General features: G+C 46.0%; 2 protein-coding genes across 5 annotated transcripts in view; one reads left to right on the top strand and one right to left on the bottom strand.

Moving 5' to 3' along the window:
- Positions 1-16956, top strand: part of SCAPER (S-phase cyclin A associated protein in the ER) — a 142988-nt gene extending 126032 nt beyond the window's left edge. For all 4 annotated transcript variants that reach the window (XM_077185411.1, XM_077185410.1, XM_077185409.1 and 1 more), the window contains exons 30-32: positions 12240-12431; positions 14900-14951; positions 16522-16956. In XM_077185411.1, the coding sequence (XP_077041526.1) occupies positions 12240-12431; positions 14900-14951; positions 16522-16616 (339 nt within the window). In that variant the 3' untranslated portion in view covers positions 16617-16956. The remainder of the gene's footprint in view (positions 1-12239; positions 12432-14899; positions 14952-16521) is intronic.
- A 2225-nt stretch (positions 16957-19181) lies between these two features.
- Positions 19182-21761, bottom strand: ISL2 (ISL LIM homeobox 2). Its single transcript, XM_054642377.2, has 6 exons — positions 21704-21761; positions 20533-20722; positions 20080-20339; positions 19686-19969; positions 19430-19600; positions 19182-19298 (listed from the first exon to the last, which is right to left on the bottom strand). The coding sequence occupies exons 1-6, from the start codon at positions 21759-21761 to the stop codon at positions 19182-19184; spliced, it is 1080 nt and encodes a 359-aa protein (XP_054498352.1).
- Positions 21762-22654: the final 893 nt, after the last annotated feature.

Genomic DNA, 22654 nt, shown 5'->3' with positions numbered 1-22654 from the left:
TTTTTGTTGTTCCTTTTTCTATCCACATCAACAGATAAATATCCAAAGCAGCATACTGGAAGAAGGAAAATAAAGCAACTTAAAAAAAAAAAAAAAAGTGAAGCAGTTCCCCAGTTTGGAGAATAGATAGATTTCTAAAACAGAAATTTTACAGCCTGTCAACCTCAGCATTGACCTTCTGTAGTAGTACTGTGATTTAAGTAAGTGAACTACTACCACTATGCAGTCAAAATCATAAGAGGGCAATTTCCTCAACATTTCACATTCATAGAACAAAATCTTCCAAGAGCATCATATGCCAGTCATTTAATATAATACAGGGTTGGCTTCATTTGTTATGCTGTCTGTAGAAGTCTTTAGAGTTAACTAAAGTAGTAGCAAATGAAGAAGGAATGAGGAAAGTGCTTTTCTCTTGTGCAGCTGGGAGCCTGAGATTTCCCCCCAGCTCCTGCTGGGTCCCACCCAGAGGCTCTGCCTGGGCTCCCACTTGGTGTTTGCACCACGCCTGGCTTTGGGCAGCCCCAAGTGATTCTGTCAGGAGCACTGAGGACAATGGATTCCTGAGGAACACATTCCTGAGTGTTTTGATAGTGCTTGCTCTGTTTATTTTAAAAAGGCTGTGATTTTGCTGACTCTGCCCACATATAATATATTAGTAATATTCCCTTCCTTCGTTCCTATTTTGTTTTAACATTCATAAAGCTTTTCCAGGGCAGCTGCTGTCACTGAAGAAATAAATCAGTTATGGAAGTGCAAACTGCAGAAGGCAAGGAGTGTTTCTTTAATATTTGAAGCTCTGCAAAGCCAGTGGTGAGCCTGAGCTGGCCTGTCTGTTCTGTATCCACACGTGAGCTCTGTTTACTGCAGAGCCAGACAGCCCCTGCTCACAGCCTCACTGGGCATCTGCTCCTTGGGAGGGACCAGCAGGGAAAAGGGATTCTCTTGTTCTGGCCACCATTTAATCTGCTGCCATACAAAAACAGGTCCCATGATACCAAGGATGGACATTAAAGCTAAACTGTGTAATAAAAATAATGTCCAATCTTTCAATGGCCAACTCTGCTATATCAGACTGTAGAATTACAGTTTCTAATTAAAATAGTCTTGTTAATTTAAATTATCCTTCTGTTTCATTACATTTTTATTCCCTTTTATTGTTTGACTTAATTAGTATAATGAATATAATTATCATGTGCTGTCAACTCACCTTATTTGCATATTATATTGAATAATTGAATGTGGTCCTGTAATTAAATTAACAGGAATGACAGATGATTTGCTTTCTTTCACATTGCTGCATTGGGAATAGAAATCTTTCCATATTCATTGCAGTTAGGGAATATTTTTCATCTGGAAAGTCCTCACAAATCAGATCCTCAGACTCAGGATCTTGCTGATAGGCTCTAAAAGGAGTTGCATTGCTATGCCTTTATTTAAATAAAAATAGCTTTTGTTCTGCCAGTCTTTGGTACACACTGTATTTAGAGTGCTCTAGAAGAATCCCACCAACTTTGAAGGTTTGTAAGACATGAATTGGATGTTTCTAGAAGATACAGTTGCTAGACTGCAAAATAAAATTTCTGCCGAAAGAGTTAGGAAAAAGTGTGTGCAGCTTTTCAGAACTTTGTTATAAAAATAGGCTTGTAGATAGAAGTGAAAAGTTCTCTCAGAAGTTTTTCAAAAATTTACATGCACACTATGTGTCCTTGAAGAAGGAATTTCATTCCCAGAAATCTTCCAGCTGCATAAGTCTCACTTACTTCTCTGTCCAAACCCTCTGTCCCCAGACATTTGTGTCCATAACAAGGTCTGTTACTATAAACTCTAAATAATTGAAATGTTAATATCTGATGATCCATATGCTGAAAACAGAAGCACGTGGAATTAGATTTAATAGTATCAGTCACCTACTAGAAATTACTCCTTGCTATACAGGTGTGGAAAATTTGTTGCAAAACATGTTTCAGGCATCCCTGCTAACCCCAGGTAAAGGAGTAAGGAGCAGTGAGAGTACAGGATATTTTGGGAGGGAATTTCTCCCATGTTAAATATGTAAAATACCACACAGCAGTATCACAGGTAAAATATAATGTGTAAAGAAATAGAAATACTGTATGGTAGGCATAGTTCTGAAAGGAGCTTGAAATTAGGACTCACTTGTGGCACCCAGAGTGTGGTAGTTAGTCCCCAATAAAGGTTTCATCCCAAGATTATTTTCCCTTTTTTGTTAAATGATTGAGTTATGGTCATATTTTCTTCTAAGCATTTCTTCTGTGTGGTAAGTCCTTCTTTTGTCATAAAGTAGCAGGAGCCTTTGTCCCACGGTGTGTATCACAAATATCTATCAGTGTATGACACATCCTAGCTGTGGTTACAGGTACTGGGCTGCAAGGAACACTTACAAAGGGATTTAAGATTAAAAGTGACCTTCTGGAGAGAAATTATTTTGTGGTTTTGACAGAGTTAGTACATACTGAGTTTTAGGATGGAGCCAGTTTTCTCTAGTGTTAGCGGGAAGGAAGAAAAATACTTCTAAAATGGAAAAATTGTGAAAATAGAAGTCAACAGGAAAACTTGCAAGTTATAAAAATATGTAGAGTTTCCATATGGGTTGTTTACTAGAGGCCATCATTAAGCTTTCATAGTTTATGTTGCTTTTGGGGCTGTGGAGGAACTGGAACAATTTTGATCTGGTAGGTGGACTTTATGAAAATATGGCAAAGAGGCAGGAATTGGTAGTTACCATACAGTTAATATCCCTATCTGTAAGTAAATAAGATCTAAATTTACTTAATTCTGATTTTGTTAGTTTCTTCTCAAACAGGGATTTTTAGGAGTATTGATTTCATGTTGAGGTTACAGGTTTTTTCATTAAAACTTCTTTTAAAAGCCCCACACCCTGATGTTTTAAAGCTTTAGAGGTTTGAACAAGAAATACCTGGTAAATTTTGTGGAATATCTGATTTTGGCAAGTGAGTGATTAATGTGAAGTTGTAGTCTTGACTCACATTTAGAGGCACTTGAGCTTGTGAACAGAAATCCCCTGAGGATTAAAGTGCCCGAGTTAGAGCTGAGTACATTAAGGCAGCTCTGTAATGTATGCCTTGGCTCTCACAGCCTTACATCCTCAGCCACATAAATTCACTTAAGTGAACCAATGTCTTCAGGAGAGATGGCATTCCTGTCTGGGCAGTCAGGCAAAAGTGGGGATGCCTTTTAGGTAATTTGTCAGACACCTTTGTTGTTGTTTGAGCTTCCTGATGAACTTTTTCTTTTAAAGAATGATCTATGACAAAGCAAATCAAGTTTGTCAGAAGCATTTGGGACTGCACATTTCATGTGTGACATCCTGATTGTATTTCTAACATTCCAAAATACATCCTGGATTTTTGGGGGTTTTTGAGAGGAGGTGGGGAAGGTAATTTAATATGAGCAAAGACTTAACATGAAGTAAAGTGTATTTAGTTTCAGTTCATGATGACTGCCTCATTCCTGTCTGGAGGAGGAGAGTGTATGGGAATTAGTGTGAGAAATTAATGCATTTGGATTTATCTTACTGTCTTCCTCTCAAACTGTAAACACGGAAGGATAAACTTATCTCTCAATGTCATAAAAGCCAGTAATTTCAACAGCCTTCAATACAGTCCCTAACTGAGGCTTAGAGAAGAGAGGGAGCTGCTGCTGCCTCCGGAGAGCCGCGTTCTAATCTTACTCCTGGGTCAGGATAAAAGGAGTTTGGTGGTCTCAGCTTAATCCCCGGTGGAACTTCGTCCACATGGAGAAAACACCGCAGAGTTTGGCACAGTCCTGCTCCATCCGCAGTTGGTTCCCGCTCGGAGCTGGGCTCGGACGGAGGCAGAGCTTGCGCAACTCCCGCTGCCGCTCCCACCCAGCGCGGCGCTCGCCCTTCGCTTGGGAGCCGCTTTTCACACGGACACTTTCAACATTAGAGTCTAAAGCCTGCAAATCTTTAATCAGCCTTGCGAGCTATTGTCTGTCTCGCCTGATGTGTGAGGGAACTCCCTGTGCCTCTCTCATAAAGTCTCGGCTGTCGCGGCCCCGCAGAGCCGCCGTGGCTGTGCCCGGCCCCACGGCGAGGCAGCGGCGGCTGCTCTGTGTCCCGGAGCTGACAGCTCTTCCTCGGATGCTGCTCCGAGGCTGGCAGCCTGCGAGAGCCCCGGAGGAGTCTCTCCAGCCCCTTGGCTCGTGTTTCAGCTCCAGTCACACTTGTTTGAAGCGATACTGAAACATAAAGAACAAAATGCATTAATGGAGTACTATGGAAAATGTTGCTCGTCTTCCTCTCCCCTTAGTAAAGGGTAAATTGGAGCTTGTTTTTCGTGGCAGAAAAGAACATTTTCTTGCTCTCTCTTTGAAGCTTTGTCTCAGACAGCTCTGTAATATGTCCAGTGGCTCAGTGTTTCACAAGCTTTTTAGTTGATGATTGGGTCCTTTGACAAACCCTTTACATTTCTTGTGGAAACCATAAGACAAAACGTGCTAGGAATAATAATTCCAAGACTATATAGCTTACTTGTGAGTAGAGTTCCAGAGTGTGACAGGAAATATTTGCTTTTGAAGAGAGAAAATGCTCTGAGACACACAAGAAGATTTTATGTGTTTTAGACTGTAATGTTGGAATTATTCACACCTTCTGGGGATTTTGACCCAAACTAGCTGTTTCCAAGGGTGCTGGCAGAAACCTCAGCCAACAGTTTGCCTGAACTTCTGTTGACTGGTCCTGTTTCTTCTCTGCCCTTTAAATCATCTTCATTCAGATCAGTTGGATTTCATTCACAGTTAATGACTGCAGAGCCGTGCCCAAAGCAGCAGCCTGAGTTTAAAGGGGTTCATCATCGAGGCTGGGGATGTTACCTGAGTGTGAAGATGATTCTTCAAAAACAGTGCAGGGCTACAAAGGCCAATTCTGATCACTTCAGGGCTCAGAATAACCCCTGAGGACCCGAGATGTGTCGTGATGGGTTTTTAATTTTATCTGACAGAAGATAGGTATTTCTCATACATTGGATCTATAATAATACTTTCTGATTTAAAATTATTAGGCCAACACTTGAACATACGAATCTTCTGTTACATTATTGTGGAAACAATGAAGCTTAGAATTTTCTAGAAAGCAGTGATACCCTTTGGTTTAACAGGGTCCTTAAGTATATCATTAACACAAAGTGTGAGAACAACCTCACATTTAAATATTTATTTTTATGTTAATAAATGCTAACATGCTATCACTCCAGAAGTTAGGCTTTTCCTTAATACCTTCTCCTGGTCAGATATTGGATTACTATTTTCTCCTAGAGCTTGGACAAGTATTAAATTCACAAGTAACCTCAATGCATTTTAGAATTGCTTCCATTTTCCTTTCATCACATTGTAATGAAGTTTATATTTTACAATATTTGTTTAATATTATTTATTTATTGTTAAATTTAATCTTACATATACTTCATTTGTTGTCTTATAACTAAGAGAACTTGTTAGTTGTCATTTTGGGCTGCATTTTTTCAAAAGCTTTGTATAATGACCTTTTGCTAGATTTTCCACTAGCATCACTTTTGATAAACATTTTTACATTTCCAGTGCATCATTGTCCTGGTGGTTGGCCCTTGTCCTATCTTAAATGTTCATATGTCTTAGGATGGTTACACAAAAACTGATGCAACATTTTTTTCTGTGATGTATACACAGAGCGCCCTTGAATCTGCTTAAACCATAGAGCTCTAAAAGGACAATGCTTAGAATGTGCTTTATAGGAAGGCTGATGTTATTCCTGAACCACTCTTATCTTCCCTCTGAAGACTTACATGTGACACTAAGAAAATAAACACTGGAATTTTTCAAATAGACAAAATTCTTATTTCTAAATTTCAGTGTAGCATTCTGGAACTTTCTTTTTGCATGGAAATAGTGCTGTGATTCCTGAGAAATGCCAGGAGGAATTTAGAACATTCTTTGCTCAGAGCTTTGCCAATAGTGGAGTTTGCAAAATGGAAAGAAAAGAGCTTGACCTTAAAACAGAAGAAGAGCCTAAGTGGTGACATATTCTGCTGATTAAATACTAGCAGTATGAGATCTGTTTATATAGAAGCAAAGAAATAATGCAGATCTAACTTTGAAGAGAAACTCTGCACTACTAATATAAAGACTTATTTCTTTTACAAAGTTGTAAATAACCTGACATCAAACAAAAGGATTTAACTGCTTGATAGAATACTGGTACAGGAATTAGATGCACAGTTCCTGTTCAATGAAGTTATTACTTGTTAGTACAAATTAGAATTGGCATTTATATAAATGAAAAATCCATGGATTAGAAACATTAGTGGTTCCCATAGGGAGGACCATTTGAAGATGCTAATGTTCATCATGGCCATGTTGAAGTTTGGCAGCACAGGTCATCTGAGATAGCAGAGAAGGCAGGGAGTGCCCCTCAGAGAACCACTCACTTTTTAAACTGAGCTGTTCTAAGAAAATTGCATCTGAACGTGAACCACATAAGAGCAGAAGAGCACAGACAAGTAAAAGGCACATTTTAATGCTTGGTTTCATAAAAATGAAAGGGAATTCTATTGGGAAGGATGTTTTTCTAGAAAGTGAATTCAGCTCCTGCTAATAAGCACTGTATTTGTTTCTGAGTACCTGTGGAACACCCCATGTCACTGCCAGGTTTGTCTGCAAGAGCCAAAGAAAGTTTTGCTTCAGGAAGTTCTGAACTTTCCAACTGCTTGTTCCTGTATCCACATTAGGAGAACTTTGTCTCAGTTTCAGTTTTTCAGGCAGAGTCAGTCACACAAGAGCAGTGCACTTGGATGGCTTGTAAGGTTTTGTTCAAAACTCCACCTTTGGGTTTGTGCCTACAGATTTCAGTTCTCTCCTTGGCAATCTTTTTCCTTTCTCTGCTGCCCATTTTCCCCTTCCTGTGTGGATGAAAGGAGCTGATGGGCTGCAGAAGGCAGGCATGGTTCCCATGGCCTGGCTGGGAATGGTGCTGGGAGGCACTGCCAGGCCTCAGCTGCTGGGTGTTGTCTCCTCTTGCCTTGGCCATGCCCCTGTGGCTGCCGTGTGCCCCAGCAGTGCCACTCCTGCCAGCTGTGCCTTTGCTCCCAAAGTTTCTTCCCAAAGTGAATCATTTCAGTTCTTTGTTTTGCCCTTCCACAGGCAAAAAAGTTTGCTGCTGGATTACTCTTCTACCTAATTCTACCTTCTACAAAATTAATTAGCTTCTTTAAAAGATCATTCTGGTGGGTTTATTGTATATATTGACAGAAACAACTCACGTGAATGATGTTTTTACAGAGCTGCAAATGTCCAAGTGAAGCAAGAAAACCTAAATCCACCAGTAGAACTAGACTAAATATTGCTCTAAAAATCAGCACTTCCAGTCTGCAGTAATCCTGGGCTAACCTTGTGTGGTACACAAGTGGTGAAAAAGTTCTTGGTCTGACACTGAACCCTTTATTTTGTTATTTGTAATAAAATGTCTGACAATATTTAATGTACACACAGAGAACCATTGGAAAACAATCTGGGATCATAATCTTCTTTAAATTTCTGGAAGATTGCAAGCAGAGTTTTATATTCAGTTAGTTCCTCTTTTTTGAATGCAGTTACAACTTGGAAAAAGAAACTCAGATTATCCCCAAAAGTGCTACTCCATAATAAATCTTCACAGGGCAGTTTAATTGAACTGTTAGTTCTTGACAAATTACTAGCATGCATCTCCATTACATGTCTATTCAGAACATATGAATATATGAATGATATGAATCTATGAATTATCAATTCACTTCAATGTAACTAATATTTGTTCAGTTTTTTACATACAGACATTCTTCAACTTTCTAAATGGCATTTTAGTTTTGTTGATGAAAATCCTGTTTGTACGCTCAGTTACCTGATTATGAAAATCCAGTCAAAGGCAAGAGGATTCTTATTTTAGTTTTCTGTAAAATTAACTGTTGAATTGGTAAGATTTTACATCTGATTTGACATGTAGCTGCTGAGACATGCTGTGTCATTGCTGTACCATTCCAAAGTTCTGGATCCTGTTAAGTATGAGGATTTTATTACCGTCCTTTGACAACAATACATACATATGCATTTTAAAGTAATGGTAGTTTTCACTGATAAAAGGAATACAGAGAAAGATGAAGAACAAATATATATATGCAGTATATAAATAGAATTAGGAGGTGTTCAGCAAAACATCTTTCCTTTGCTAATTATTGGGCAAAAGTTGTCCCTCTGTGTGCTACTCATTGTCTCCCTGCAAGGAAGGAAAGGAGCTGCACTTTTATGATTCTCATTCCTGCAGCAGCATCAGAACATTAATTCTGGGGCCCTTGGAGCTGACTGAAAAATGAAATGAGCTGCAGCGTTTCCCTTTGCTACCCAGAAGAAAATCGTGCCCAAGTTTTTTGGATTCTTATGGTCTGTTAATTCCTTAGCAAAGGCATTCAGTCCTGGGAAGTTCTCCTTTGCAAGGTGCCAGGAAGCAGTGGCAGCAGTGCCAGGCTGCTGTCCTGGGGTCATACAGAGAAGGACTGAGTATCCAGGATGGAATATCCTTCTGGAATATCCTTCCAGCAGTCACATCAGGTCTGGAGCCAGTTCCTACCTGAGTGACAGGGGAAGCCTTATCTCGCAGAGAATGATGAGTTCCCCTCACTACTTTATTACTGTTTCATACCACATGGAGCTTTTAATTTTTTTGATTGATTGTCCTATTTTATTGCTCAAGTGCTGTGTGGCATATTGCTGGCTTTTGTCATTGGAGTCTGTTTTGAAAGACTGACTTTTATACTGCTTCAGACTTTCACAGTGAGAAGTGCAGCAAATGGCCAAGCAATACGCTTTACAGTGAATATTGGCCTGAGTAAATGTGAGGAAAACATGGATTCCATCTAGAGACTTCAGAAATCATGAATCATGCTTTCCTAAGTGATAAACTTCAGAAATACCAGTGCAGTGGATGGGGATGGTGATTGCACTTGTGAGAGCAGAGTGCATTTCCCAGAGAGTCACACGGGAGCAGGGATTGCTGCTAGGGCAGGGGAGAGAGCCTGACCCGCTGGCTATTGGAGATGAAGTCAATTAGCAGGACCTGCAGAGGGCTATAAAGTGGTGGGAGTGACAGAAGATAACTGATAGGCAGCCCTGCAAGGTGTTGCTCAGTGGAAAGTTCCCACAGGTCACCACATCACTCATGGTGTGGACAGTTGGCTGTGGGTGCAGCCTGCGTGGTGTGGGGGACCTGGACGTGCAGACAGACACCAGCCAGGCAAGGCTGCAGTCCTGAAAGTGAGCATCTGACTTGCTCCAGTCTCTCCTCAGCAGGCTTTTACACTGAGAGCAGTGCTGGCCAGTGCTTTCTGCTGTGCTGAACCTGAATTCTCACCCACTCTGTAACAGGGGCTCCACCTCCAGGATGGACCAGGGCCTGGAGTTTGACTGGTGGCACAAAGGAAAACTCCCTTCATTCAATGAAATAGCATTTCAGAAACCTATTTGCTGTGTCTCCTACCTGTGTGTTGTTTGGGTCTTCACAGGATTGTTCCAGCATTTAGTACATGTTGGGCCATAAATAAGATAAACTAAGCTGGAATTAATTCCAGCTAAGCACAGGCAAAACCAGTAAAGTTGTATGAATATGTGTAAGTTTTGAGAATAAGCAAGGTTTTAAAAAGAAATACAGAAAACATCAATGTGAGTTTCCTGCTCTGATTTAAAAACAATAATTGTAGTAGCTTGGACTAATTTGATAGGCCTCAGTTCAGAAAAAGAAAACCACAAGGAAATATTAATGGAACATAGGCACATAGCTGAAGTTAAGCAGGTGCTTAAATGCTTGGCTGTACAGAAGTGCAGTGATTTAATTAGGATCTTGTTACATTTGACAGGCATATCTGATTTGCAGGCTAGAGAGAGAGAGCAACAAGAAAAGCTAATTCTAGGTAAATGCATCTGGATCCCAGTCTGTGGCAGGAGGAGAGACAAGCTGCATTTCAGCAAGGAGCTTGTATCTCTTGTATGAGAGCAGTTTGTAAGATGAGCATTCCATATTCCAGGCCTGCAAAAGTCCCTGGGATTATTAAGCCAAGTGACCATTCAAAAAGAAAAAAAAAATCAAGCAAGAGAAGTGTGAGTTTTTCATTTGTTTTCTTTGACGTTCATCTGCTAAGTCAAGTGCTGGCCTTCTCTTTCTCCACCCACTGACAGTGAAGCAAGGAATATGTGCTCTGCTGCAGGTTTATTTGATTGGCTTCTTTTCCAGTAAGGGGTGACTCATGGTTTTTTCTTCAGAGTACATAATATAGTGTATCAGGTTTAGTAGCTGCATTAGTACAATGAGCTGAAATCATTAAATTGATTCCACATGTGATAAATACCAGATTAAAACAGCCAGCAACCCCTCTATATCCCTTCCTATCTTTAATGTTGATAACATCATAGTAGTAAAGCTGTTGAAAATAAAAAGATAATGAAATAGTAATTCTGTGGAAGCTATTTGGGTATCTGCACTGTGAGTGTGGCAGGACCTCACTAACTATCCATGGCATTTTTAGGACAGGTAAAGGAAGTGAACTGTGAAATGAAAAATAAAAAGTCCCAAAAACTTATTTTCTTCTGCCTATTCATCAAAGGTATGGTGGCCATGAAAAAGAAACCAAGAATTCTCGTGTTCTGTCCTGGATCAGAAATGCCAATTGTAGTTATTTTAGTAGCAATTGTGATTGACTTTAAATACTTTTCTGATTATAGAATTTACCACTGCAAAATAGAACAGTATAATAGCCACTCTGGTTAATTTAAAGTTTCAACAGTACTCCCAAACTTGGGGGCACCTCTTGCTTACAGGGTGGGAGCTGAGAGTTTAGAATCATCCAAATGCTTCAGTGATATTTTCCTCAAAACAATGTCTGAATGTGTGCTTAATTGTCACTTTTTTTGCTGTCTTTTAAAAATTGCTCCTGTCTTTAAGGACATTAAGACATTGCTACCAGTATTTTGAAAGGCTTTTCAATGTCTTTTTTGACTGGTGAACTGAAAAAAAAAAAAAGCAAACTATTATTTTGTTCATCTTGTTTTTAAACTGAACCGCATTATCAACTTAGTGTGTGCTCTGAAGGTATTGTTAAAAGTGCTTTGAAAACTTGTAAATCCCTGTAATTTATGTTCCTGTAGTCTCAACTGCTTCTTTCTGTCCTTCTGGTTTTAATTTGAATGCAGTCTTGTCTGGGTGTGTACCTGTAAAATTGTGTTTTTCCAAGTACAATTTACAGTCATGACCCTCAGTTTTACAGTGTTCCAGCCTTATAGGAGCTTCCTCCTATGCTGAAAAGCCAACTTTGGGTCAAACAGCTCTTTCATATTGTAATTGTCTAATCAAGGTTACTTGGAACAGATCCGATTTGGGCATTTTTTAGTTTACGGCAAAGATTTTATAAGAATATCAAGTGAAATGGAAAGGTTCCTTTGTAGGAGACCAGTGATAGCATTGCCTTATTTCTTCAGATGTATACAGTTGTAAACTTAGCCTTCTTCATGACAACAGTCCCATTTATCTAAACAATTCTCCTTTTAGAGCCAATGGCACTGATAGAAACCGAGATAAGGAGCACAGATGGGAGGATCTCTCTGAGTCTCTCCTTACAGAAACTCCTCACTGGGCAGCTCACAATCCCCTTTTCTTTTTGGTGCCTGAGAATTCGTGGCAGACATCTCCCCTGAAACACAGTCCTCTCGAATTGCCAGCCCCAGGAAGGATGGTCAAGCTTTGGGAGGGTTTTTAAAGTCCTGGATTTTTCTTTCCCCCGTGCTTAGTGCGTTCAAATGGCAGGGGTCGGCATTTTGTCTTTCATGGCTCTACCTTAGAACAGTCCCTGAGCTGTAATTCTTTGTCTTTTGAATTAAGGTATTAAATTATCTATTTTACTGTAATCTGTAAATTAATCCCTTGCTTATTTGTTGTCTTTTTGGGTAATACTGAAAAAAAATTACAACTTTCAGAGCTTTGTATTTTTTATATTATTCCACAATAAAAATAGTACTTGCACACTGAAACAGAAGTTATTTGAAGTAAATGTTATGGGCTTTATTTTTAGTACTTACTCCTCATCCGTGCTCATTTTTTTAGCATGACTTCAGCACCCTTGGTGGTTAAGAGGAAGAGAAGAACAGATAGATCACGTGGTTGAATTTTGTTCTGTTTGTATTTTCAGATCATTGTACAGTCTGGCCGTCACCCCACGGTGCTGCAGAAGCTCTGCCAGTTGCCTTTCCAGTATTTCAGTGATCCTCGTTTAATCAAAGTGCTCTTCCCTTCACTCATAGCTGCATGTTACAATAACCCTCAGAACAAGATCATCCTGGAGCAGGAGATGAGCTGTGTTTTACTGGCCACCTTCATCCAGGTACGGCTGTGCTGGCCTTTGCTCTCAGGGTGGGGATCCTCACTGCACTAGGACAAGCAAACAGCACTCAAGTGCTTCCAGACTCTCTGCAGCTCTTCTCAAACCACAGATGATGCCTGTACTTGAGGCATTTTATCACACTCAAAGGTTACTGAGTAGTTCAGGTTCTCACTGTTCGTGCAGATTCCGGTTTGCATTCAAGTTTCTGGATGTACGGGGAAGATGTGATGTAGATCTTAAAAGATTTATTTTTTTAAAAATTCTTGCCCATATAGCATATCTGAAATCAGTATATTAATGTGTTTACATATAAATGTACAGTTGTATACTGTGTACCATAGATTTACAGGGAGCTAAGTGTATGCATTTTATGCAGAAAATACACAAAACATATGTTACCAGTCTAATCTTGCAAGCTTTATTTTTGACAGTAAGCCACCGAAGTCATTACAAATACTGTTTTGAATAAAGATTTGCGTTATTTCTCTTCCCTTTGTCTAAATTTATATATTGTTTTATCCATCAGATTTTTTGCCTGCCTCATGGTTTTCAAGCATTTTATTGACTGTTTCCAGTGAATAAATATAGTTTTCATAAACACGGTACTGTTAAAAATAATACTCTTTTGGGAGTCTGTAACCCTGTATCAGTCACCTGAAAGTTACTGCTGTTGATAAAGAAATGTTAATCAAAGTCCTTTTTCTAATGCTTTACAGCTAGTCCAATAATACACTACATACATTTCAAAGAGAAAGTACAAGAACTAAATATTTACTAAAAGTCTTTGCATAACATCAAATTTATGAGTGCAGCTACTTTTTATCCTTTTAATTCTAAAATAATTGCACAGCAATTTTTAAAAAGAAGTTTGGAACTTTGTATTAAAAACATTTGCCATATAGTAATGAACTTCTGGTTAAATACACAGCTATAATTCATCTTCTTTGGCTTTCTTATAGTGAAACTGAAAAATATAATTTATGCATTATTAGTTATTGCGGCAAGTTTAGCTTGAGTTTTTTTCAGCTAAAAAACAGGAGAGTGGAGGAGAATGTTCCCTATATGAATAATTCAGGTTGTTTACATTGATTTCTGTTCTGTAAAAGATGGAATGGCACTAAAATCCCCAGTAGCTACGGTAAAGCATAAGTATATTTATAAGGGTCAACGTTACTAATACGATTTCCAGTTAGTTATATCTTAGATGGCAAGTTCATGTACTATGCCTGCAGGCTTTTAAAAAAAGGTGTTCTATGAAAATATGGAAGAGCTGTGTGTGCTGTGAAGTGTGCTGTCACTGCTGGCTTCGGTGGTCCTTCAGCATTTTGCCCACACGCACACACGGAGCGCGGTGCTGGCAGGATCCGAGGAATGCAGAGATCCCGTGCACGCAGGAGGGACTCGCTGCTCCACTTCTATTTCAACTCGCTGCTGTTTGTCAAGCAAATCTCTCATTTGCTTCAGTCAAAGGTTTGGGAAAGACTGGAAAATGTTGGCCTGTGACTAGAAAATGAGATTCTTCCTTTGCCAGGGAACGCCAAAAGAAGTCCTGTTTGCATAAAAGTTTGGTGGTGTGTACGAATATAACACTTAAATACAGTGTGTTAAATGTGCAGCCAAAATCAAAGGAAGAGCATTCCTGCATTTTACAGCGCTTTCCCTACCAATAGATTTATTTCCATCAACTGAAGTTTGCATCAGCCTGTTTATTTTTGTTACTTGTGTTTGGAGATGTGCAGGAATAAGCAGAAACATTCAGGAGTATCCACGATTTGCTGTGCTGTATCTTATCTCGGGTAGTCCCTTCTTCAGTATTCTGCTGGGTGGAGACTCCAGCAAAGGACAGGATCTGTAGTGGGGAGCTGGCTGGTTCCAGGCCAGGTCTGTGCCCGTGCTGGCTCCGAGGATGCTGCACCCCAACACCCCACAGCAGCGAGATTGCGTGGTGCCCTGCGCTGGGGCACAGCTGGGGCACAGCTGGGGCACAGCTGGCTGCCAGGGCCAGCAGCACTGGGCAGCACCTTCTCCCAGGAGATAGCACCTCGGGCTCCCAGGTTGCTGGGAAGCACGGCCATTGAAATTGGGATCAGTCATGAATTTTGTAAGAGTGGATTTGGAGTCGGGAGCAAAAGTCTGAAACACCATTTGTTTTACAGAAACATTGCTATGGTTAAATTGCTAAATAAAAATCACAGTAATAACTATTTCTTAAGAAGACATTCACTAAAAGTATATTTTTTGAAAACAGATATAAATAAATGTGTAAAAATCCACTGTAAATTACAGAATTTAAGTGCTGGCAGTACTGTGTTTTGATATGTAGAAAACAAGCCAGAGTTTGTTCATTTACAGATTACATGAAGTATTAGTATTTTTGAATGACTGTGAAGACTTTTAAATGTTGTTTTAATTCCTCAGATGTAAGATCTGAAAACCTGATGTGTTTTTTTGTTTGTTTTCCCCCACAGGATTTTGCACAGAGCTCAGGCCAAATGGAAAATCAGTTATCTCAGCAGAGGGGTACGTTCCCTGCAGTGTAACAGAGTAACAACTGGGTAGCAAAATGTGGAGATATTGTGATTTAAGTTCCTTGAATCAGCGTGGCTGAGGAGGAATACAGTAAATGTACAGTTTGGGGTGGGCTCCCTGCCTCACATCCTGACCTGCACATCCGTGTGTTCCAGCCTGCTGCTCCTCTGTCGGGATTCAGGCTGTTAATCTTTATTCAATGCTATGTGGTGTCGTGTCTTAAAATGTGATACTGTACCTGTACATATTTAATTAGCTGACACAAAGGCTGCCTTCAAAAGTTTTAGGTTGCAGAAGCTACACAGCCATGCCAATACACTCAGGGAGCCAAAAATCTCTAAAATACTGTCTGTAATTGTCCTTTAAAGTCTGTCAGTTTGCAGAAGAGTCGGGATTTTTTTTTTCCCCTCATCAGTTATTATAGATATTATTTTAAATGCAGTCAACCTTTCTAGGCTAAACATTTGAAAGATTCTCGGCTGAGATGGCTGTTACTTGCTAAACACATCTGAAATTCAAGTGTCGATGGGCATCTGGTCTTGAGAATTGTACATAAAATGTGACGCTCAGACAGTCATTTCTCCCTCCCCATAAGTAGAAATCCACCACCATTTCCTCAGCATTTGCTAGGAGATGAGTGGTTCTAGGTCTAAAGCATCAAGTTTTTGTTTAAAAATAAATTATAAAATGAAAGTAACTTTATGGACATTGTTACTGTCAACATCAGCCATCTCAGTCTGAAGCAGACTCGTGCAGTGTCTGCAGCACCAACTTTCCAGGATTGTATTTCCATGAGATTCTTCTCAAGAAACATCTAAAATCCAAGTAGAAAATTTGCTTTTTATTTTCACTATTCAAACTGGAGGAACTTTTAAACAAAAATGTGGTAACGTGTGAGTGTGATTTCTAAACATTCCCGAGTTGCAAGAAAGTTAACTTAGTAATAGTGTAGGCAGGATTATTTTTATCTCTTATATCACTTGAATGTGAAAGATGGTGTCCCCCCAAAAAATGGGAATAGTAACACTGATGGGAATAAAACCTGAAAGCACAAACTTCACAGCTGGGTGCTGCTGGAGGGTCAGACCCTCAAACCTGGCACAGTGCAGCCCTGTCCACGTCACTGCACACTCTCGGGAGTGAAAGCTGCATTTGTGCTCTGAGCTCTGGGCAGTCAGGAACACAACTCTTCTGCAGCCCTTTGTAGTAAAAAAAAGAAACTGCTGAGCAGAAAATGAGGCTGCCCAGAGTGTAAGGAGGCTGAGTGGTGTGCCCAAGAACATGAAGTGTGCAAAGATGTAAAATGTTCCTCTGCACAGGGCAGAGAGCCTGAGCAGCTAACAAATGGAAGCCTTTGCTCATCAGAGCCTCTGCTCCCATTCTTAAAGGCAAGCATAGATGCCATGAGCTCCACAGAAGTGTCACCCCATGGTCTGAGGAGATTTGGATAGGGGGAGGGGAGTAAATCACTCAAATTGGCTGCACATTCATTTTTCTTGTTTTACTGCCATCTTATCTTAAGAGGGAATAACTTGGTAATTTTATGTTCTTTCTTCAACAGAAAAATTTTTCAGTTCTCAAGATTATCTTGAGCTCTCCAACAGATTCCCCCGACAGTCCTGGGAAGAAGCTCGACAGTTCTTCTTGAAAAAATAAGAGTTGTATTTAGCTTTTAAATCCCTAACATCGTCACACTGACCAGTTCCTGCTGACTACCTTCTTTAAAACGCTGTTCCAAAATGGTTTTGATACTCTAAATACTTATCCTATAGATATATAATTTGCACTATTTATATAAGTACTGTAGATACTTCCAAGTTCTGTTTTGTAATTTTGATAATTTGAGTTTATTTCGTTCTTGTATCCAATGTCATGATTTTGGTGTTTTCTGCCCTGTGGTGGGACTTGCACTGCAGAACTGCTGAAATAAGGTTGCAAACAGAGAAAATATGTTCTATATATCTTGTAATAAAATAACTTATTCTGTCTTGTGTGATTCCTGTGTTAAAATCATCAGTATGTTTGAGTTACCATAAGCAACACGGTTCAGAAAGAGAGAAAAAAACACTCATAAGATGTTTTTCTCGGTAATCAAGAGTCAATCGCAATCAAATCAAAGTAATTCGTCAGATCTGGCCCCGGGGAAAGTTTGCTTATAATTTTTTGGGTGATTGAGGATACGTCACCTAGGACAGATATTTTAGAGCTCATGCATTTTTAACGTCTCGCTTGGACTCGAGCGGGGCCCGCGGAGCCCTCTCGGCTCCGTGCGCGGCGGGGGCTCCGCGCGCCGGCTCCGCCCGGGGCCGCTCCCGCGCGCGGCGGCGCTGAGGGGGCGCGCGGAGGCGCTGAGGGGGCGCCCGGCGCCCCGGCTGAGCTGCGCCGGGGCCGCCGCCGATCCCGGCCCGCGGGCACCGGGAGCACGACCCGGGCAGGACGGGGACCGCGACCGGTGCCGGAGCGAGGACCAGCACCGTGATCGCCACCGGCAGCGGAACGGTCCCTTCTCGGCGGCCCCAGCACCGCCCATAGCTGCCCGGCCCGGCCCGGCCGGGCCCGGCGCGGGCCTGAGGCGAGCCACGCGCCGAGCTCCAGCCCGGCCCCGGGAGAACGCGGCGAGCTCCAGCCCGACCCGGACGGAGCCAGGTAACGGCGGGGGCCTCGCGGCGAGGCTGGGAGGGCGGCAGGATGCCCATCCCCACCTGTCCCTAGCCGGGAGATTGCTCGTCCCGGCGGTGCAGGGCAGCCCCGGGCTGAGGCGGCCCCGCAGCCCGCGCCGCTCCGTGCCCCCCGACGGCAGCTCGCCCTGGGAGCCCGGTCCCTGCACCCCTCTCCGCAGTCTGTCGGGGTGGTGGAGCCGCCGCGGCGCCGCGCTGCCCATCCCCTGCAGCCCGGAGGGCTCCGGTAGGGCCCGGCTCCCGCCCCGCTGCCCGGGGATGGGATAAGGGAGCGGCTCCCCGTGGCTTGAGCTTGGCCGGGCCTGCGGTCCCACGGGGCGCTGGCCCTGAGCAGTCCCGCGCGGGTAAGGGGGAGGGCGCGGGAGCTGGAGCGGCCCTGCCGCGCTCCCAGGTGATGCCAGAGGCAGATAAGGAGTCGCCGCCTGGGTCTGGACGGGGGGATGGAGGCGCGGGAAGGTAGGGCTCGCCTCGCCGCCCCGGGGGAGCGCCGCCGCCCAGCCCCGCCACCCCCGGGAGGAGGCGAGGCGGCCCCGCACCGCGGCAGGTGCGGACACGGCCGGGCGAGCCTGGGGGCTACTCCGAAAGGGAAACCTGCGCTCCGCCTCCCCGGCTATAAATAAGCGGCCCCGGTTCTGAAAGCCGATTAGCGCGGTGCGGTGAGACCGTGCGGGAGAAGCCGGCGCTGTGCCCGTCCCGACCCGCTCTGTTCCGCTCCCGATCCGTATGACCGCGCCGCTCCGCGCCTGGGGTGCCCCTTCGCCTCCCTTTCGCGACTTTTTTTAGTTCGTTTTTGGTTTTTTCGTTTAAAACCATTTTTGTTTTCTTTTTTTTTTTTTTATTAAGTCCAAAATATTTAATCCCACTATTCAACCGCTGACTCTGACAATAAATAACAATAACTTACTTTTGATCGTTAAAGGCGCAAACAATCCGTCCTTCGTCCATTGATAACTTAACATTATTAGTACTGGTTTTCCCGTTAAAAAGTCTCGTTTCCGTGTCCCTTTTTTCCAGCGATCGTGGGGGTCGGGCAGCGTGGCCCGAGTGAGGCATCGGTGTGAGATGAGGCTGGACGGCGCGGCTCCGCGGAGGAAGGTCCAGGCCAGCTCCGCGGCCGCACGCCGGAGGAGTCTCTCCCCATTTTGTAGATTTTGTTTTTACTATTTATTTTTCCCTTTCAAAAAGGAAAGAAAAACCGTCCCCAGCTCAAACAGCGGGCGAGGAAGCCTGTCACCGTGCCGGGCTTCGGCGGGGAAATCCGAGTTTCTTTGGGGAAAAGAAACACCGAAATCCGCAGGGCAGGAAAAAACCAAACCAAAACCACGAAAAAACCAGGGCGGGGGCTCTCTCTCCGGTCTGGTGAAGGCAGCGAGGATCCCGGTGCTTTTTTGGCCGACAGTAACATATTTTTTGTTTGTTTTTAAATAAGAATAATTAAAAAACAAAGGCGTTTGTCCGGCGCTCTGGGAGCGGCCCGGGGCCGGGTGTCTCATGCAGGGAGCGCAGGCATGCGGAGGTCCCGCGGCGGGGCGGACCGGCCGCTTCACGTCTCGGCCGGGCTGGGTACCATGCTGTTGGGGGTGTCGGGGAGCTGGGAGGACAGCGAGGTCACGTCGCTGCCGGAGGAGGTGCCCAAGGAGCCGGACTCGGAGAAGGAGACCTGGGGGAGCAGCGGCGGTGAGGGCCTGGCGCGGTCGCCCCCTGCCCCGTCCCCCTCCCTCAGCACCCGGGCCCGGCGGGCCGGCATCTGCCCGTCCCCTGCGGCCCGACGGACGGCCCGGCGCGGCTCACCAGCTGCTGGAAGGCGGCGGGCTGCTCCAGGTCGCTCTGCAGGGCGAACTCGCTGAGCGCCTTCCAGGGCGGCTGGTAGGTCTGGACCTCCACGGCGGTGCCCTGCACGGCGCTCTCGTGGCGGATGGGGCTGCCGGCCACGAGCGGAGTCCCGGTGAGGCCCTGCAGGCTCTGCGGGCACACGGGGATTCAGCGCGACTGCCGCCCGAGCCCCCCACCCACATCTCCCTCCCCGCCGGGGAGGGCGGGCGCTCACCGTCTTGTCGCTGTGCTGCTGCTGCTGGAGCTGCTTCATGAGAATGGACTTTTTCTTGTCCTTGCAGCGCTTGTTCTGGAACCAGACGCGGATGACGCGGGGACTGAGCCCCGTCATTTCCACGAGCTGCTCCTTCATCAGGGCGTCGGGGCGCGGGTTGGCGGCGTAGCAGGTCCGCAGCGTGTGCAGCTGCTTCTCGTTCAGCACCGTCCGCACGCGGGTGGTCTTCTCCGCCGCCTTGTGCGCCGGCGGCCGCGGGGCGGGCGGCCGCCCGGGCACCGGCTCTGCGACGGGCGGGGAGGGCGCGCACCGTCAGCGCCGCCGCCCGCTCGCCCGCCGCAGCCCTCCCGACACCCTCCCCGCCCCGCCGCCCGCCCCGCCGGGGAGCCGGTACCTGCGAGGTGCGCGGCGGCGGCCGGCGGCAGCGCGGGGCTGCGCGGTCCGCGGGCGGCGGCGCCGTCGGGGGGCGGCCCGTGGTCGGCGCGGCAGAGCAGGTCGCGCTCCCGCAGGCAGAACTGGTCGCCGGGCAGGAGCTGGCGGCCGCAGGCGGCGCAGCGGAAGCACTCCAGGTGGTAGACGTGGTCGCGGGCGCGCATCACCAGGTCGCTGCTGCTGAACGCCGCCCGGCACTGGGCGCACTTGATGCCGAAGAGCCTGCGGGGACGCGACGCGCCATCAGAGCCCGCGGCCGCACCGTCGGGACGGCTCCAGGCGGTGCCGCGGGGGCGGGCAGCGGCCCAGAGTCGGGCTTTCGTTGGGGGAAATTCGGGGAGTTTAAGGGGCTTTTGTGCTTTTCCGGGTCTAGGTTATTTTTTTGTCTAACGAGCGCCGGCGCATTCGGGGTCACCTGCTGTAATCCCGTTTGCAGTAGGCCTTGCCGTCGCGCAGGAAGCATGTGCAGGTCTCATCGAGGGGCTGCCCGCACTCGGCGCACTTGAGGCAGGCGACGTGCCACTCCAGGTCCGGCGACACCCGCAGCAGGAAGGGGTCCTGGATGCGGCCCCCGCAGCCCGCGCACAGGGCCAGCCCCGGCCGCCCTGCCGGGAGCGAGCGGGGTACGGTCAGAGCCAGCAGTGCCAGAGCAGAGGTCAGCAATTAGGGAAAAGCACTTTTTCTTTTTTACACTTCATCCTTTTTTCTTATTCTGATTTGTTTTGGTTTTTTTCCAAAATAGAAAGAAAGAGAAATAAAGACAGACACACGGACAGAAAGGATGGAAACATGAAAGGAGACAAATTAATACGGCCAGGAAAAAGGAAAAAAAAGAAAGAAAAAAAAAAGACAGAAGCTTGAGCAAGGCAAATAAATGCAGAAAGACAGAGACGTAAAAGTAGAATTTTGGAAAAGGAAATAAAAGCAGAGATACAAAAACAATAAAACAACGGCTGAGGAAAACTTGAAAGAAATAAGGAAAGAAACAAAGAAAGAAGAAAGGAAAGAAAGAAGGAAAAAGAAATTAAAACAGAATGACGGAAGGAGATACAAAAGCATCGAAAACCCAGAGACGGTTAAAATGGGAATATGGACAAATTATAACCGTAAGAGACATGGAATCAAAGAGACAGAAAGAGAAATAAAACTAAACAAGAACAGAAAGAAAATAATTGTTTTTAAAAACGAAAAGAGAAATTAAAAAAAAGACAAACAAACACGAAAAAAATAAAGAAAGAAAAACGGTAACACGAGCAAAGAAAGAAAGAAATAAAGGAAGAGCAGAGGGCAGCAGAGAAAGAAATGGAAACAGTCGAAAGAAATGAGCTCAGCGGCGCGGACAGCAGAAAGGACGGAGGAGCCGGGAAGCGCTGGGCACGAACGGGAATAGCGGCACCGGAGTTGACGCGGGCCGAGCCCGCAGCCGCCCGCGCCCGCCGTGGGGCCGCGGCCCTTCCCGGCGCTGTCAGCGCGCCCGCGGGCCGCCAGTCCCCCCGACGGCAGCGGCGGCGCGGAGCTCGACCCGCGGGGTCCCGCGCCCGCCCGCCCGCCCTGGCCCCGCGTTCCGCTGAGCTGCGCGCACTTACTCTTGGAGGGCTCCCCCATGGCGCCCGGGAGCGGCCGCGGGAGGAGGATGTCCACCATGCGGGCGGCCCCCTGCGCACCGGCAGCGATGCGGGATGCGGAGCCGCCGCTCCACCACTACCCGCGCGGCGCGGGGCGGGGGCCGCGCCCGCCCCCCCGGGCCCGCCCCGCCGGGCCGCGCCGTGATGTCAGCGCGCAGAGGCGCTGACCTCACCGCGCGGCCCCCGGAGGCGATTGGCGGCCGCGGGGAGAGCCCGCGGATTGGCGGTGCCGAACAATGGGCGCGCGGCGGGCGCGGAGCGGGGCGCACGCCCCGCGGGACCCGGCCCGGAGCCGCACGACGCCGGCACTGACGGGACGCGCGGCCCCGCGCCCCGCGGGAGAAGCTCCCCCGCGCCCCGCGCCCCGGGCCGCCGCGGGACCCTCTGCCCCGCCCGCCGTGCTGCGCCTCGGCCCTGCGCGCACGGGGAACGGCGGCATCGGCAGCCCGAGGAGAAGGAGATGCATTGTAGCTTTTTTCCCTCCTCCGTTTTCCCTGTTATTCTTCTTGACTTTTAGTTCGCCTATTTTTTTCTCCTTTAATTTCCCTCTTCCTTCTCTTTCTCGTCTCTTTTGCATCTTATTTCGTTGTTCTTTTCCCCGCGTTTCGGCGTGCCGCTGGCAGGTGCCCGCAGGCGGGCTCGGCGGGACAGTTCCGGCGCTGCGCACAGGAGCATCTCCGCGGCAGACGGGAAGGGGCTGCGCGCTGGCCGCCGGCTCAACGCTGCGCACCCGCGGAGCAGTTCCCTGCTGAGACCCGTGTGCGGGAGAGCCGCCCCAACGGACCCGAACAGAACCGACCGCATCCTCGGGCGGCCGTCCCGGGCAGCAGCCCCGTGACGAGTTGAAATTAGAGGAGAAAAATAGTATTTTACCGCATTTTCATGCACCTGGTTCCATGCTGTTCCCGCAGC

Source organism: Agelaius phoeniceus, chromosome 13 (genome assembly GCF_051311805.1).
Source record: "Agelaius phoeniceus isolate bAgePho1 chromosome 13, bAgePho1.hap1, whole genome shotgun sequence".
In the NCBI taxonomy this organism is placed as follows: Eukaryota; Metazoa; Chordata; class Aves; order Passeriformes; family Icteridae; genus Agelaius; species Agelaius phoeniceus.
This window is presented reverse-complemented; position numbering and strand designations above follow the sequence as displayed.

Bases quoted from the DNA above. Each gene is read 5' to 3' on its own strand.
- ISL2 (XM_054642377.2), bottom strand. From the start codon at position 21,761: ATGGTGGACATCCTCCTCCCGCGGCCGCTCCCGGGCGCCATGGGGGAG. The intron at 20,723-21,703 runs GTAAGTGCGCGC...CGCTCCCGGCAG, and splicing joins CATGGGGGAGCCCTCCAAGA to GGCGGCCGGGGCTGGCCCTG. The intron at 20,340-20,532 runs GTGACCCCGAAT...GCGTCCCCGCAG, and splicing joins TGCAAACGGGATTACAGCAG to GCTCTTCGGCATCAAGTGCG.